The 15,785-nt window shown below is 41.3% G+C and overlaps 1 protein-coding gene across 1 annotated transcript in view; it reads right to left on the reverse strand.

The window, feature by feature from the left end:
• Nucleotides 1-443: 443 nt before the first annotated feature.
• LOC127571005 (zinc finger CW-type PWWP domain protein 2-like) overlaps nucleotides 444-15,785 on the reverse strand; it is a 48,294-nt gene continuing 32,952 nt past the window's right edge. Inside the window, exon 6 of the mRNA XM_052016977.1 lies at nucleotides 444-620. Within this exon, the coding sequence (XP_051872937.1) occupies nucleotides 444-620 (177 nt within the window). The remainder of the gene's footprint in view (nucleotides 621-15,785) is intronic.

Genomic DNA, 15,785 nt, shown 5'->3' on the forward strand with positions numbered 1-15,785 from the left:
AAATGTGCATGGGTGGATAGAACCATGAAAAGACGGAGAGTGTGGCACACGAACAGAGTTAACAAAAAAAAAAAATTGGTCCAAACGTAGTCAAACTAAATATTTTAACAATGTCTATTGTTGTGTTCTGTCACATTGGTTTGTTAAAATTAAACAGCAAGGTTTTATTATAATTTGCAACATTATAATGAATGTTCAGAATACCATTGTGGAGTGCACGAAGGAGCTAATCTCAACACAGGAGAGAAGGTATAACAGGTAAATTTTATTTCAAGAGGCAAAATATCAAAACCACTAACTATTTTAACCATTTTTTAAATTGTAGTCAATGAAACCATAACAGGCCCATGTGCCACAAAACTCACAAACTGGAAACTGTAAACATTAAATTAAATTTAATAAATTTAACTCTTTATTATAAGAAGCAAACATTGGAAATTATGTTAAAGGCAACCTTCCAGCTCAGCCATAATTACATCAATTTCTTTCAGCTGGTTTGAGATTTCTTCAATGCACTTCCCAGTCCTAAATTCTATTCCATCTATTACAGTGCAATCTTCAGCACCTGTGGAATCCTGTAGTTCTATCTCTTCAGAAACTGCAACACTCCAGTTAGATAACTGAAAAAAAATAAATTTGGTCAATCAAACCCAACTTTACTGAATCGCTAAAGTCAATAAGAGTACCAGATTTACATTCAAATGCAAATATAAGACAGAAGCAGGCTTCAGGGTCCCTCAAGCCTGCTCCACCAATTGACAAGATCAAGGCTGTGTTTCCAGTCCACTTTCCTACTAGTTCATCATATCTTTAGATGTGTTTGTGTACAAAAATCTACTTATTTTAGGCTTGAAAATACTCAATGACTGGGCACCCATGACCATCTGAGGTAAAGATTTACAACCTTCTAAATAGGAAATTTCCCTTCATCTCAGCCCTAAATGTCCCGTTCCCCTGAGATCATGTGGCCAGTTTGTATATTGTCCAGCTAGAGAAAACGGCTTCTTAGCTTTTACCTATCAATCCCTCTCAGAAATTTATATGTCTCAATGTGCTCATTCCCTTCTACTCAACTTTTCATTGGGAAGTCAATTTAGTGAATCTATGCTGCACTGATTCCAAGGCGAGTGTATCCTTCTTTAGGTACACAGTTCTCCAAATGAGGTTTTCCAAAACCCTGCACACATAGCACTTACTTGTGTGCTCTAAATCTCTTGCAATGCAAGCCAACATACTATTTCCCTTCTTAATAATGCATAAAGGCCAACATACCATTTTCCTTTTTTGCATATTTACATTTTCTGTCTTCTAAATCAACACATCAAGATCCCACGGTACTCCACAACAGTTATTAGTTTCTCAATACTTAAAAACTGTTTTGCTGTGTTCTTTCTTCCTCGCGATTTGCCACATTATACTCCATCTGTCACTTGCTGGTCCATTTTGTTTAACTTGCCTCTATGACTTTGCAGATTTTTGTATCCTCCTCAATGCCCACTTTTCATGTAGATTCGTATCATCAGTTTAAATCACACTGACTTTTTGTCAGAACTGTCATCAATCTGAAAGCCTGACTGTTTCTACCTCCACAGATTCTACTTCCGCAGAACATTTCCAGCATCTTCTAATTTAATTTTTGGTTACAATACACTGTCTTTTTGTTTCAGTCATTACTTTAAACGGAATAGGTGAAAGCCAGTACTGATTCCAACAGCAGCTTCTTCTTAGGCAGTGCCTTGAGATTAAGGGTGAATTGCCTGTATTCTGGTTTAGTGGGTTCTGAGGTGGCAAAGGAGGCTAACGTGGGAACTACAGACTCTTCCATAGATGGGGCATGAGGTAGCTGACAGGGTGGGTGCTTTGTGAGATGGTACATTTCTTCTGCCACTTATGTGAGTCTTCTATGCATGGCTTCTAGGCTCTCGTCCTGAATAGTCCTTCTCCACTTTTAGTGGGCATCTTAGTGTAAGGTTTGCTTAAGAGTTTGGTGTCAGGCAAATAATAAGGCCTTCCCAACATAGCTGACGCAAAGTAACCAGGTCCTCAATGCTGCAGACACTGGTGTGGGAAAGGATAGTGAACTGCTGTAATCATTCTTCTAGAGGTGTTTCTGCAGTATTGTTGGTTAGGGAGCATCTGTATTTAAACTCAATGATAATGGAGGAACAGTGATATCAGAATGTTCAGTTACTAGGAGGGATTTTACAGGTAGCAACAAACAGGTAGTTGCATCCCTGTAAACCTGCAATCCTAAGTCTTCTACCAGTAGAAGCCATGGATTTGGAGTGTGCTGTTGGAATAGCTTTGGCAATACACTTCATAGATGGAGCATTTTAGATGGTATATTCTGTAACCATAGAATGTTAGTGGTGGAGGTACTGACTGCTTTGTGTGGTGCTTGCAGTGCCATTCAAGCAAACTGCTTTGCTCTGGATGGTGCTGAGCTTCTTAAATATTGTTGGATTTCCACTCATCCAGACAAGTGCAGAGCATGCATTCACATGTTTGACTTCTTCCTTGGGCAGTCAAGAAATGAATCATGCATTGCAGGATACCCAGCCTCTGACCAACTCCAAGAAACAGTTGAATTGATGTGACTAGTCCACTTATATTTATGGTCTATGGAAACACCCAGAATATCGATGGTGGGGAACTCAACAATGGTGATATCAGTGAAGATCAAGAGAAGGCAGTCAGTCTCTCACTTGTTGGAGATGGCTACTGCTTTGCACTTGTATAGCATGAATATAACTTGCCACATATGAGCCTATGCTTGAATGTTGACATGGCTTGCTGCATTCAAGATTAGTTAGCTTTCTGAAGAGTTGCAGATGGAATTGGACGTTGTGCAACCATGAGTGAGCATTCCCACTTTTGATCCATGATGAAAGGAAAATCATTGATGAAACAGCTGAAGTTGGCTGCAGTAAGGAAATGGATTTGAATAACTCCCACAGGGATATCATAGGGTTGTGTTGACTGACCTCCAATTGCCACAACTATCTTCCTCAGTGGGAGTTATGACTCAGACCATCACACACACTCAAATACTGCCTTAATGTTCAAGGGCATTCACTCTCAACTCATTCCTATAATTCAGCTCTTTGGTCCATGTATGTTTCAAGATTGTTATGAGGTCTGGAGTTGAAAGGATCTGGTGAAACCAGTGTTAATTTCTGTTAATAATTCCAAATAAGTATGTTTTAAAGAAGTGTTATTGTTATAAATGATGGAAAATTTAGATATTGGGCATTGGAATGTGCTTCATTGTCTTGGAAACCACTGGCAGTATCAAAGTGGAATACAATGAAGGTTCAGAGTTAACCTCTTTCAGTGTTTGGCAATAGGGCTGCTGCCATTTCAACAAAATTATTATCATGACCTTTTATATTTATGCTTAGGATTTTAATAAGAAAGCATCCTCCAAGTCTCTTAACAGCAGCACAAAAAAAACACTACAGTATTAATGTTCTGTCATCTGAAATGTGATGAGTGCACTGCAATATCTTCCAACAAAATAACTGAAATAAATAATATTATTTGAAACATTAGCTTTCTTTATGACAGATTCAAGGAGTACTAATTCTAAATTGTGTACACCTACCAGAAATTGATCTCGGAGGTTTCAAATTTATTTAACCAATAATAAAACAAATTATAACCAGTTGAGAATGCAAATTGCATCTTATTTTATGCCCGGCTGAAAATAAATGATTGATTGAAGATGTCATCGCAGAGAAGGATTGCTTTTGTACTTGTACATGTGCTATTTCAGTATTGAAATTATCACAACCTTTTAAACATCAGTATTATATTGATTTTCCTAATAAAATGTAATATTTTTCTTCTGTTTAAGAAGAGGATTAAATAGCTGTCATATACTTGCATATATATTACACTGAGGGTTAACTAAAAGTTGGCTGACTGAAGATTACTTCTTCAATCTCATTCTTCAAGCCAGCAGTTCATAATATAACAATTGATTCTGCTGATATATATATAATTGTTCTGGTAATCTACTGCAAATGATAATTAATAAATTCAGTAAGAATGATACTTCAATCAAACAAACAGCTATAAACCATCAACTCAAAAGCAGTTTATCGCGATATCAAATCAAATAATCCACATTTTTATGCAAGGAACACTGATTCCTTTGAAAATGACTGACTAATCAAATAAGGATACTTCTAGTAGACAATAACAACTTTTGGATTCAATAAATTTAAAGAGAGTAATGAGTTTTCAGTTGCTTGTATGAAATGGTTACCATTGGATCAGCTACCTATTGTACTTGCCTTCTGAGATTGTGTTTCATGATGGAACTGGAAGTCAAGAGATGAGTAAATTCAGCAGCAAATACTCTTGCTTCTGTTTATCCCCAATATCAAAGTCAAGTATCTGTCCCAGGATGTTTTATTGATGTGTAATATCTCCTGTGAACCTACCTTGTTTTTCTGACCTTGTTTTTTGGCTCTATCTTGTTTTTCTAACATAAATGAATGAGCAAGTTTATCAGATTCATTAATTTGCTTCAGCATTTTTTCCAAATCCTGCAATAAATCTTCTGCCTGCGAAATATCTGAAGAAATATATATTGATTCAATCTCAAATGACAATAGCATATCTATATGCTGGTAATTGTTAAAACATGTTATTTACAAATAATTTTGAACTAATATATTTGATTAAGATGCACAAATAAGGATGATTCAAGAGTACTGATAAAGTTGTGAATGCTTAACATTGTTTACTGCATTACATTTTTTAAAGATTTAATTCCATGAATCATTGAGTTTTATTGTAAAACATTACAATAAATTTTGCAGGCCCATCAACTCCACATGAGGAGCAGAGCAGAGCAGAGAAGAATTAGTATTCGGAGACAAATACTGGCCTCACCCATGGGACTTCCTATGGTTTTATTTAATGAACTACGTATAGAAAGCTCTTTCTCACATTTGGCACAATCCTGGTAATTCACTGAAGATGGAACAAACCATGCAATATATCTTGTTAAATATTGTTTTATCCTAATGAAAGTTGTAAGCATTTTTGATGCACTTCTCACCTTTTCCTAAAACTATATGGTAGGAAGAAGTTCCAACAAAAAGAAAGCAAGTAATGTAATAGCAGGAAATGAAGTATTTGTTACAGAGCACCTCTGTCTCCTGGTTTATCACTGCCAAAGTAGAAATGAGGCTCTATAAGCATGGCAGGGAGAGTTGCCTTAGTTGATAAAGCACATCACCAGTATGCCCAGTGTTCTCACACTCACACAATGTATCTTGGAATATGTTGTGTTTATGAAATGACATTCGATCTTTTCTATTTACAACAATAGAAGACTGTCAGATAGAAAAGAGGATCAGCATAAATTATCTCAGTGCACCATTCTTTTATTTACCATCAATGTTTGCAAGCACCAAGGCTTCACGAGATAGATTCAGGCATTTCACAGAGCATAATCATGTAGGTGATGAGCACCAAATTCTGTTGGCAAAGGAGTTGCACTAAGCTGATGCCTCTACGATGACCCAGTTGCCATCATTGACCCTTCCAACTTTAAGCATACATCAGTGCGATGACTCTGTAAAACTGCTTGTTGCCCTTATTATTCAGTGGGAAAGGAAATTAAAATCTTGACAACACTGACTGATATATCAATCACTGATGTGATGTATGTGTGAATTGCATGTTGGTGAGGCAGCAGCTGATCCCTATGCTCATCTGGAAGGAGATAGAAACAGAAAGATTTAAGGAAGTAGTGACCTTGACTGCAAGTGGTTGTCACTACTTCCTTAAAGTGGTTGTCACAACCCTGAAGAAGGGTCCTGACCCGAAACGTTGACCGCCTGCTCTTCTCCACGCCTGCTGAGTTCCTCCAGCATCATCATGTTTTTCATTATTTACAATGTTGTTCCACAGGGCTCAGTTCTAATTCCATTGCTGTTTCTGTATATATAACTGATTTAGATTTATATTCTAGAGGCATGATTAAAAAGTTTGCACATAATATAACAACTATGACAATGAGGAGATATATAAATGTGTTATACAAACATTGCAATGAGGAGATGTTTGAGATACTTGAAGAAATAATGAACTGGTTAAGTGGGCAGTGGCAAATACAATTCAATAAGAGAAGCATGAGGTAATGCATTTGGGAAAAGGAACACAAGGCAATGGAGTATATAATAATAGGATATTGATAAATGTACAGGAGCAAATGGACCAAGTAATCCATATTTACAGATCCCTATTCCCATAATCCATATTCACAGATAGTCAAAGTTCCCTGAAAAGAGGATTTGGTCTTAATGCTTGGCCAGCGTAAGGAGCCCAGCAACCTCCTTTTGTGCCATAAAGTTATAATTCTAAGAGACTTGTACTGACAACCCATTCTAATGGGCTCAATGGTAGTTTCCTATGAGAAATTTATTAAACTTCTTTGAAGATGTAACATGTGCCGTGGATAAAGAAGAACCAGCAGAATTCCAGAAGGCACTTGATAGTTCATGGTGTAGGAGGTAACATATTGACATGGAGTGAAGATTGGCTGGCAGTAAAAAAGGCATAAAGGATCTTTTGTGCCTGATAAGATACAACAAATTGTAAGTTTCTCAAAATTCATGTAAATAACTTGGATGAGGGCACCAAAGTTACAAAATTTGCTGGGGAACATAGACATGTCAGAAAGTAAGCAATCAGGAGGTCACAAAGTCATTTTATTAGGTTAAGTAAGAGTCTGGTAAATGGAGTATAGCATGGGAAAATATGAAATGGTAAGAAAAATTAGGAAGCACATTACAGGCAATCCCCAGATTACGGAGAGTGAGGTGGTACTGTGTTCCAAGAAAACAGTCCATAGCGCAATTTTCCGTAATGTAAAGCTGTGTCATCTGCAAGTGTCAAGAAACGCGAGTTGAAAAAAATTAATTTAGTGTTTATTTATTTACTTTTGTCACATAAATTCCATGAGAGCGAATTGGGTAATAAATTGTGAATTCTGTAAGGGTGAATTTCTGTAACGCAAACAGCTGTAACACAGGACCCCCATATCTCACTGATGAGAGATTGTAGAACTCTGAGGTGCAGAGGGATCTGGGTGCTTGAATGCAATATTCACAAAAGGCTGATATGCAGGTACAAGTAATTAGGAAAGCTAATAGAATGTTTTTGTTTATTGTTAGAGGAATTGCATACATACACCTTGTCTAATAATGAAAAGTTGGACAGTCTAGGGCTGTATCTGCTGGAGTTTAGAAGAGGGGGCTTCATTAAAACAAATAAGACCTTGAGGGATCTTGACAGGATAGATATTGCAAGGTTGTTTCCTCCAGTGGCAAAATCTAGAATTAGGAGTCATTGGTTAAAAATAAGAGGGCACTTATTTAAGACAGAGATGAGGTAATGTGATCCATCACATTTTGAGAAGGATTTTCTGATCCCCTGATTCCTCTTTAATAATATTTAGAATTTCATAACCTTGTCTCTCAAAGAGAGACTGACAGGTGAAAACCTGTATAGGCCAAATACCTAATAATAAACCCCTTATATATTTCATTTACTTTTTTTTTGCTAATACTCAAAAATAATACATACCTTTGGTTTCACTTGCCAACAAATCATTTCGACCAATTGTTGCTGAAGATTCCTGTGCAGTTTTTTGAAGTTTCCTGAACATACAAATAATACCATATCCATATAATATACAATTTGAATGTCATAAAGTATAAATCTAAAATGCGATATTAAAAATAATCTGATGTACTCATTTATTTTATAGTAGATAACGAGTCCCTTCAAAAAGTTCAAAGTCAACAATTCATTTCCATCAATAACACAGACACTATTTATTTAGAACGCATATAACTCTGGATTTTAACAAGTTGCCTTCTTGTAACATTTTGGGTCATAGAGTCATAGAGCAATACAGGATGGATACAGGTCCTTCGGCGCAATGAGTCCATGCTGACCACGGTGCCCACCCAGCTAGTCCCAATTTCCTGCATTCGGTGCATATCCCTCCAAGCCCTGCCCCTCCATGTACCTATCCAAGTGCTTCTTAAATGATACAGTTGTACCTGCCTCACCCACTTCCTCTGGCAGCTTGTTCCATATACTCACCACCTTCTGCGTGAAAATATTGCCCCTCAGGTCCCTTTTAAATCTTTCCCCTCTCACCCTAAATCCATGCCCCCTAGTTTTGGACTCCCCTACCCTGGGGAAGAGACTGCTACCGTCCACCTTATCTAGGCCCTTCATGATTTTATAAACCTCAAAAAGATCACCCCTCAGTCTCCTACGCTCCCAGGAATAAAAACCTAGTCAGGCCAACCTCTCCCTATAACTCAGAATCAAAATCAGGTTTATTATCACTGACACATGACGTGAAATTTGTTGTTTTGCAGCAGCAGTACAGTGCAAAGACATAAAAATCTATAAATAACAAAAATAAATAAATAGTGCAAAAGAAAGGGGATAATGAGATGGTGTTCATGGATTCATGGATCATTCAGAAATCTGATAGCGGAGGGGAAGAACTGTTCCTGAATTGTTGAGTTTGGGTCTTCAGACCTGATGACCTCCTCCCTGATGGGAGTAACGAGAAGAAGGCATGTCCTGGATGGTGAGGGTCCTTAATGATAGATGCCACCTTCTTGAGGCATCGCCTCTTGAAGATGTCCTCTATGGTGGGGAGGGTTGTGTCCATGATGGAGCTGGCTGAGTCTAGAACCTTCTGCAGCCTCTTGCGATCCTGTGTATTGGAGCCTCCATACCAGGCTGTGATGCAACCAGTCAGAATGCTCTCCATCATACATCGATAGAAATTTGTAAGAGTCTTTGGTGACATACCGAATCTCCTCAAACTCCTAACAGAGTAGAGTCGCTGGCCTGCATTTTTCATGATTGCATCAATGTGTTGGTCCCAGGATAGATCCTCTGAGATGGTGACACACAGGAACTTGAAGCTGCTCACCCTTTCCACCACTGAACCCTCAATGAGGATTGGTGTGTGTTCTCCTGACTTCCCCTTCCTGAAGTCCACAATCATTTCCTTGGTCTTGCTGATGTTGAGTGTGAGGTTGTTATTGTGACACCACTCAACCAGCCGATCTATCTCACTCCTGTATGCTTCCTCATCGCTATCTGAGATTCTACCACAACAATGGTGTCATCGGCGAATTTATAGATGGTGTTTGAGCTGTGCTTAGCCACACCGTCATGAATGTAGAGAGAGCAGAGCAGCAGGTTAAGCATGCATCCTTGATGTGTGCCTGAGTTGATAGTCAGCGAGGAGGAGATGTCATTGTTGATACGCACTGACTGTGGTCTCCCTATAAGGAAGTCGAGGATCCAGTTACAGAGGGAGGTACAGAGGCCCAGGTTTTGAAGCTTAGTTATCAGTACTGAGGGAACAATGGTATTGAACGCCAAGCTATAATTGATAAACAGTAGCCTGATTTATGCCTTGCTGTTGTCTAGGTGCTCCAAAGCAGAGTGGAGACAGTGAGATTGAGTTTGCTTAAGATCTATTGTGGCCTTAGGCAAATTGCCACAGGTCCTGGCCCTTGCCCAGGCAAGAGTTAATTCAAGCCATAATCAACCTCTTGAAGCACTTCATCACAGTGTGAGTGCCACTGGGCGATAGTCATTGAGGAAGCTCACCCTGCTCTTCTTGGGTACTGGATGATTGCTGCCCTTTTGAAATAGGTGGGAACCTCAGACTGCAGCAGTGAGAGGTTGACGATGTCCCTGAATACTCCAACCAGTTGGTTGGCACAGGTTTTCAGTCTCCAGCCAGGTACAGCATGGGGTCCTGACGCCTTGCGAGGGTTCACCCTCTTGAAGGGTGTTCAGACATCAGTCTCTGAGACAGAGATCACAGAGTCAACGGATGCTGTGGGGATTCGCGCAGGTGTAGAACTCAGGCCCTCTGGTCCTGGTAACGTCCTCGTAAATCTTTTTCTACATTTTTTCCAGTTTAACCACGTCTTTCTGCTAACAGGGTGATCAAAACTGTACACAGTACTCCAAGTGCAGCATCACCAACGGCTTATACAACTGCAACATAATGTGCATTTAGCACACTGGCCATCACTCAGTGCCCTGACTGATGGCCAGTGTGCTAAATGCATTTCTCACCACCCTGTCTACCTGTGACACTGCTTTCAATGAACTATGCACTTGTACTCCTAGGTCTCTCTGTTCCATTACACTCCCCAGAGCCCTACCATTCATAGTACAAGTCCTAAGCTGATTTGACTTTCCTAAATGCATCACCTCACACTTATCTATATTGAAATCCATTTGCCACTCCTTAGCCCACTTCCCAACTGATCAAGATCCCCTTGACTATCAACAACACCACCTAATTTTGTGTCATCTGCAAACTTACTGATCAAGCCTTGTGCATTCACATCCGAATCATTTGTATAAGTAGTGAATAACAAGGGTCCCAACACTGACCCTGAGGCACACCACTGGTCACCGGCTTCCATTCTGAGAAACCACCTTCAATCACCACCCTCTGCTTCCTACCTCCGGGCCAATTTTGAAGCCACCTAACTAGCTCTACCATGGAAGCTCTACCAAGGAAGCTCTTCCAAGAGACTACCATGAAATCCAGGGAGAGCTACCAGACTACCATGTTGGACCTTGTCGAAAGCTTTGTTGATGTACAAATATACAATATACACTGCCCTACCTTCAACTACCCTTTTTGTTACCTCTTTAAAAAACTCTAAAATGTTCATCAAGCACGACTTTTCATGTACAAAGCGTGCTGACTCTTCCTAGTTGGATTCTGTCTCTCCAAATGCAGGCAGATCCTATCCCTCAGAATTCCCTCTTATAACTTCCCCACTAGTGACGTCAGGCAGACCGGCCTGTAGTTCCCTGGCTTGTCCTTGCTCCCCTTCTTAAACAACACAACAACATTAGCCACCTTCCTGTCTTTGGGGGCTTCACCAGTGTCTAACGATGAAGCAAAAATCTCTGCAAGGGCTTCCGCAATTTCTCCTTTAGCCACCCATAAAGTCCTAGGATGCACTCAGTCAGGCCCTGGGGATTTAACCACCTTAATGCACTGTAAGGTTGCAAGTACCTCCTCGCTGTTAATACAAATGTCCTCCATAACATCTCCCCTCATTTCTCTTGAGCAACCATGACTTTCTCCTCAGTAAACAATGAAGAGAAATATTCGTTAAAACTCCCACCCATCTCCTGTGGCTCAAGACATAGGCAGCCCTGCTGATCTCGAAGGGAACTTACTCTCTCCCTGGCCACCCTTTTATTCTTAATATAGCTATGGAACCTCTTGGGATTTTCGTTAACGATGCCTGCCAAATCCATCCTATACCCTCTCATTGCCCTCCTGATTTCCCTCTTAAGTGTCTTGATCTTTTTATAGTCATCAAGGGATTCATTCGTCCCCGACCCCCTAAACACAATGCATGCTTCCTTCTTTTTCTTGACCAGAGCTTCAATGGGTCCGTGAAGGCATAATAAATTCAAAGTTCCCTCATCTTGGCAAACACTTCAGTGGACTACATACATGGAAGACATTGCAAAACAAGAACATAAGAAACAAAAGTGGATGTAGGCCATCCTGCTCCTTGTGCCTGCTCAATTATTTAATTCAATCACAGATGATCTTTTACCTCTTGCTGCACTAACCCCATATCCCTTGATTCTCTTAATATCCACAAAACCATCAATCTTTGTCATGAACGTTCTCGGCAAGTAAGCCTCCACGGCTCCCTTGGGCAGAAAATTCCAAAGATTCACTATCTTCTGGGTGAAGGAATTTCTTCTAATCTGAGCCCTAAATGCCCAACCCCTTATTTTCAAGCTGTATTCATGACACCCATAAAGGTTTTGTAGATTTCAGAGAAATCAGCCATCATTCTTCTAAACTCTAGTGAGAATAGGCCCGTTCTGGTCCTCATAGGACATAAATTGGCTTGTTGGCAGGGAAGGTAAACATTTTCCTTGCAATACTGCTGGTCAGAACGAACAGATTCTCGGATATGTACCTATGGCTAGTTTCCAATAGGTGTGTTCACCAACTGCTACCATTTCCACTTCATCAATATGCAACTGACACCATCACAGAAATACCCTTATGCAAGTGTGTACATCTTTCAGCAAATGTCATGATGCTGTCATTCTGAAATAGTTCTCTGACCCTGATCTCTTCTTACTTTAACGTAGAACTATTGGACAACCCCTCAGATACAAGATACCCGGAAAACAAGACTGATGATTACCAAAAAGAACCCTAACAAATGAAGCCAGGAGCAATACCACAAATGCTAAATGACAAGCTGGTCTGTAATGGAACAAGCTTTCAGCATGTTAAAAATGATTGGACAAAGCTTGGCAACGCTCTTCCAGGGTCTCCAAATGGTCATGGTGTACCGTGTTATGCACAACATGGCACAGACATGTGATGGGCCCATGTGAAAATCAAGAGTTATCGAACAGGGAGTCTTCAGATGAATCAAAGGAAGAGGCTGAGGAACTTGATCCCACCCCATTACATCCAGGATGGCATCACTCAAATATGGAGCAGCATTTGAACATTTAGAGTCCTATCTCTAAAATACACAATTGGTTGTTAAGAGGGAACCTTTAAGCACCAGGCTGTTATCACATCCACATTGCCAATTGCTCATGAAACCTCAAGTGATACAGTAATATGAAGGGGGTAGATTAGAAAGACTCTGACATTTATTTATTTATTTATTACTCACATGTACATCGAAACACACAGTGAAATGTGTCTTTCTGCGTTACTGAGAATATGATGGGGGCAGCTCGCAAGTGTCGCCACTCTTCTGACGCCAACATAGCATGCCCACAGCTCCTAACCTGTACGTCTTTGGAATGTGGGAGGAAACCAGAGCACCCAGAGGAAACCCACGCAGACACGGGGAGAACATACAAACTCCTTACAGACAGCAGTGGGAATTGAACCCAGGTTGCTGGCACTGTAATAGTGTTATGCTAACCGCTACACTACCGTGCTGCCATTTCACTTACTTCCAGGATTCCCACATGCTGTTTGAACTGGTTGCTCTTAACCCATCAAGAGATTAAAATTCAGCCTCAGAAGGCTGTAAAAGTGTTCAGACATTAAGAAAGTTAACTATAAATGACTCAGGCAGATTCAGGAATACTTGAAGCACCTACTATTAGAAACCTTTTTAAAATATGTAAGATAACCCACTATCATAGTCCTTCCCTTTTGTTCTATCCACCGCTTTCCTCCTAGCTCCCCACAACATAGCTAACTTTTCCCAGGGCCCTAACTCAAGGTGGAGACACAAGAGACAGCAGAATGCTGGAACCTGAAGCAACACACAAACACGCTGGAGGAACTCAACGAGTCAGGCAGCATCTGTGGAGGAAAATGGACAGTTAACATTTCAGGTCGAGATCATTCATCTAGACTGAAAGATAGAGGGGAGATCGCCAGTATAAAAAGGTGGAGGGAAGGGTGGGAGCAAGAGCTGGTAGCAGGTAGGTGGACCAGCTGAGCGGGGTGGGGGGGGGGGGGGTGGGGTGATAAGCAGATGGGGGAATGACGTCAGAATCTATGAGGTGATAGGTGGAAGTGACAAAGATGATGGAGTCTGATAGGAGAGGGAGTATGGAATAAAGGGAGGGGGACCAGTGGGAAGAGTGTGTGGGTGATGGCCAAGTAACAGGGTGGGAGGAGGTGTAGTCAAGGTAGCTGTGGGAGTCAGTGGGTTTGTAGAAGATGATGGCGGATAATTTGTCTCCTGAGATGGAGACAGAAAGATCAAGAAAGAGGAGAGAGATGTTGGCGATGAACCAAGTAAATTCGAGGGCAGAGTGGAAGTTGATAGCGAAGCTGATAAAATTGACAAGCTCCACATGGGTGCAGGAAGTGGTAACAATGCAGTCATCAATGTAGCAGAGAGAAAATTGGGGAGTGATTCTGGGGTAGGTTTGGGACATGGACTGCTCCATGTAGCCAGCGAAAAGGCAGATATAACTGGCGCCCATGCAAGTGCCCATAGCTACAGCTTTGGTGTAGAGAATGTGGGAGGAGCCAAAAGAGAAGTTGTTGAGGGTAAGCACATATTCTGCCAGATGGAGGAGAGTGTTGGTGAAGGGAAACTAGTGGGGCCTGTGTTCCAGAAAAAATTGAGAGCCCTGAGGCCTTCCTGATGGGAAATAGAAGTGTACAGGGACTGGGCATCCATAGTGAAAATGAGGCGGAGGGGGCCAGGGAATTGAAAGTTGTCGAAGTGGTGGAGAGCATGTGAGGTGTCACGGATGTAGGTGGGAAGGGGACAAGTTGAAGTTGAGATACGAGGAGATGAGTTCGGTAGAGCAGGGGCAGAAAGAAACAATGGGCCTACCAAGGCAGTTTTGTTTGTGAATCTTTGGTCGGAGGTAGGAACGGGCAGTGCAGTGTTCAGGATCAATCAGGTTGGAAGCTGTGGAGGGGAGATCTCCAGAGGTGATGTCTGTGATGGTACAGGAGACAGTGGCCTTCTGATTGTTGGTGGGTTCCAGGCCCAGGGGTAGGTAAGAGGAGGTGTCCGAGGGCAGCTGTCTGGCCTCTGCATGGTAGAGGTCAGTCTGCCAGACTACAATGGCACTGCCTTTGTCTGCAGGCTTGATGGTGAGATGAGATTGGTATGGAGAGGTGGAGAGCAGTGTATACAGAGGGGACAAGGTTGGAGTGGGTGAGCGGAGTGGAGAAGCCAAGATGGTTGATGTCCCATTGGCAGTTTGAAATGAAGAGATCCAGAGGGCAAAAGGCCTGAGGGGGCTGTCCAAGAGGAGGAGGAGGAGAAGAAACATTTGAGGTGGGAGGAGGGGTTATCAGTGGGGGGTGGGGACTTCTTGCCGAAGAAGTAGGTGCAGGGGTGATGGAAGAAGAACTCGGCGTCATGGTGGGCGCAGGAGTACAAAGGTTAGGCCTCTACTGAGGACAGACCGTTTTGCCTCAGAGAAGGGCAGGTTAATGAAGACGTGGCAGGAGTTGGAGTTGGGGTCAGGCATGGGGTCAGGGGAGGTGAGGTGTTGGGAAGGGGAGAGCAACGGGTTGGGAGTGACGTGAGTGATGGGTGGGGAGTGGTGGTGGAAGAGAAGCCTAACTCACGGTCTTTGACCTGAAACATTATTTCTGATTCGCTCTCCACGGATGCAGCCTGACTTGTGAGCATTCACAGCGTTAAAGTGGTACATTATTTTGTATTATTATTAGTTGGACTGTGTGAATTAAGCTTGCTCCATTATGTTTGCAGTTTTGAATGCTTGCTGATTATGAAATAAATCACTTTTTGTTTTTCACCTCTGTTAAAATTGATTAACATTGACACTCAACTGGACATATCAGTTCAGGGTTCTCAACAATTGGGCCGAAAAGGTGCAATGATGACACATTCACACATTTTATGGCACATTGCAAGAATTACATTCGACTGGACTTGGATTTTCCTGCACTGCAAAGGAGACAGAAAAAATGGACCAGAAAGTGCCCAGATTTCTGAGGACAATGCTATCCTGAAATTCTTGGAAATTTAGGCTTCTGTCAGCATATGTGTGGATAGGATAAGGAGCTGCACATCGATCATGAACTTCCCTTTGTATGTAATTGCAAATGGTTAGGAGCAGGCTTCTGCTTTTCCTGTGTGTCCCTAGTATTGCTGCATAAGCAGTGTTCATTGTGAAGTCTTTATGGATGCCTTCCAATTAAGAAAACAAGTGGACAGGTTCAAAAATTTTAACACTTAACA

The sequence above is a fragment of the Pristis pectinata genome, chromosome 5 (genome assembly GCF_009764475.1).
Source record: "Pristis pectinata isolate sPriPec2 chromosome 5, sPriPec2.1.pri, whole genome shotgun sequence".
NCBI classification, from domain to species: domain Eukaryota; kingdom Metazoa; phylum Chordata; class Chondrichthyes; order Rhinopristiformes; family Pristidae; genus Pristis; species Pristis pectinata.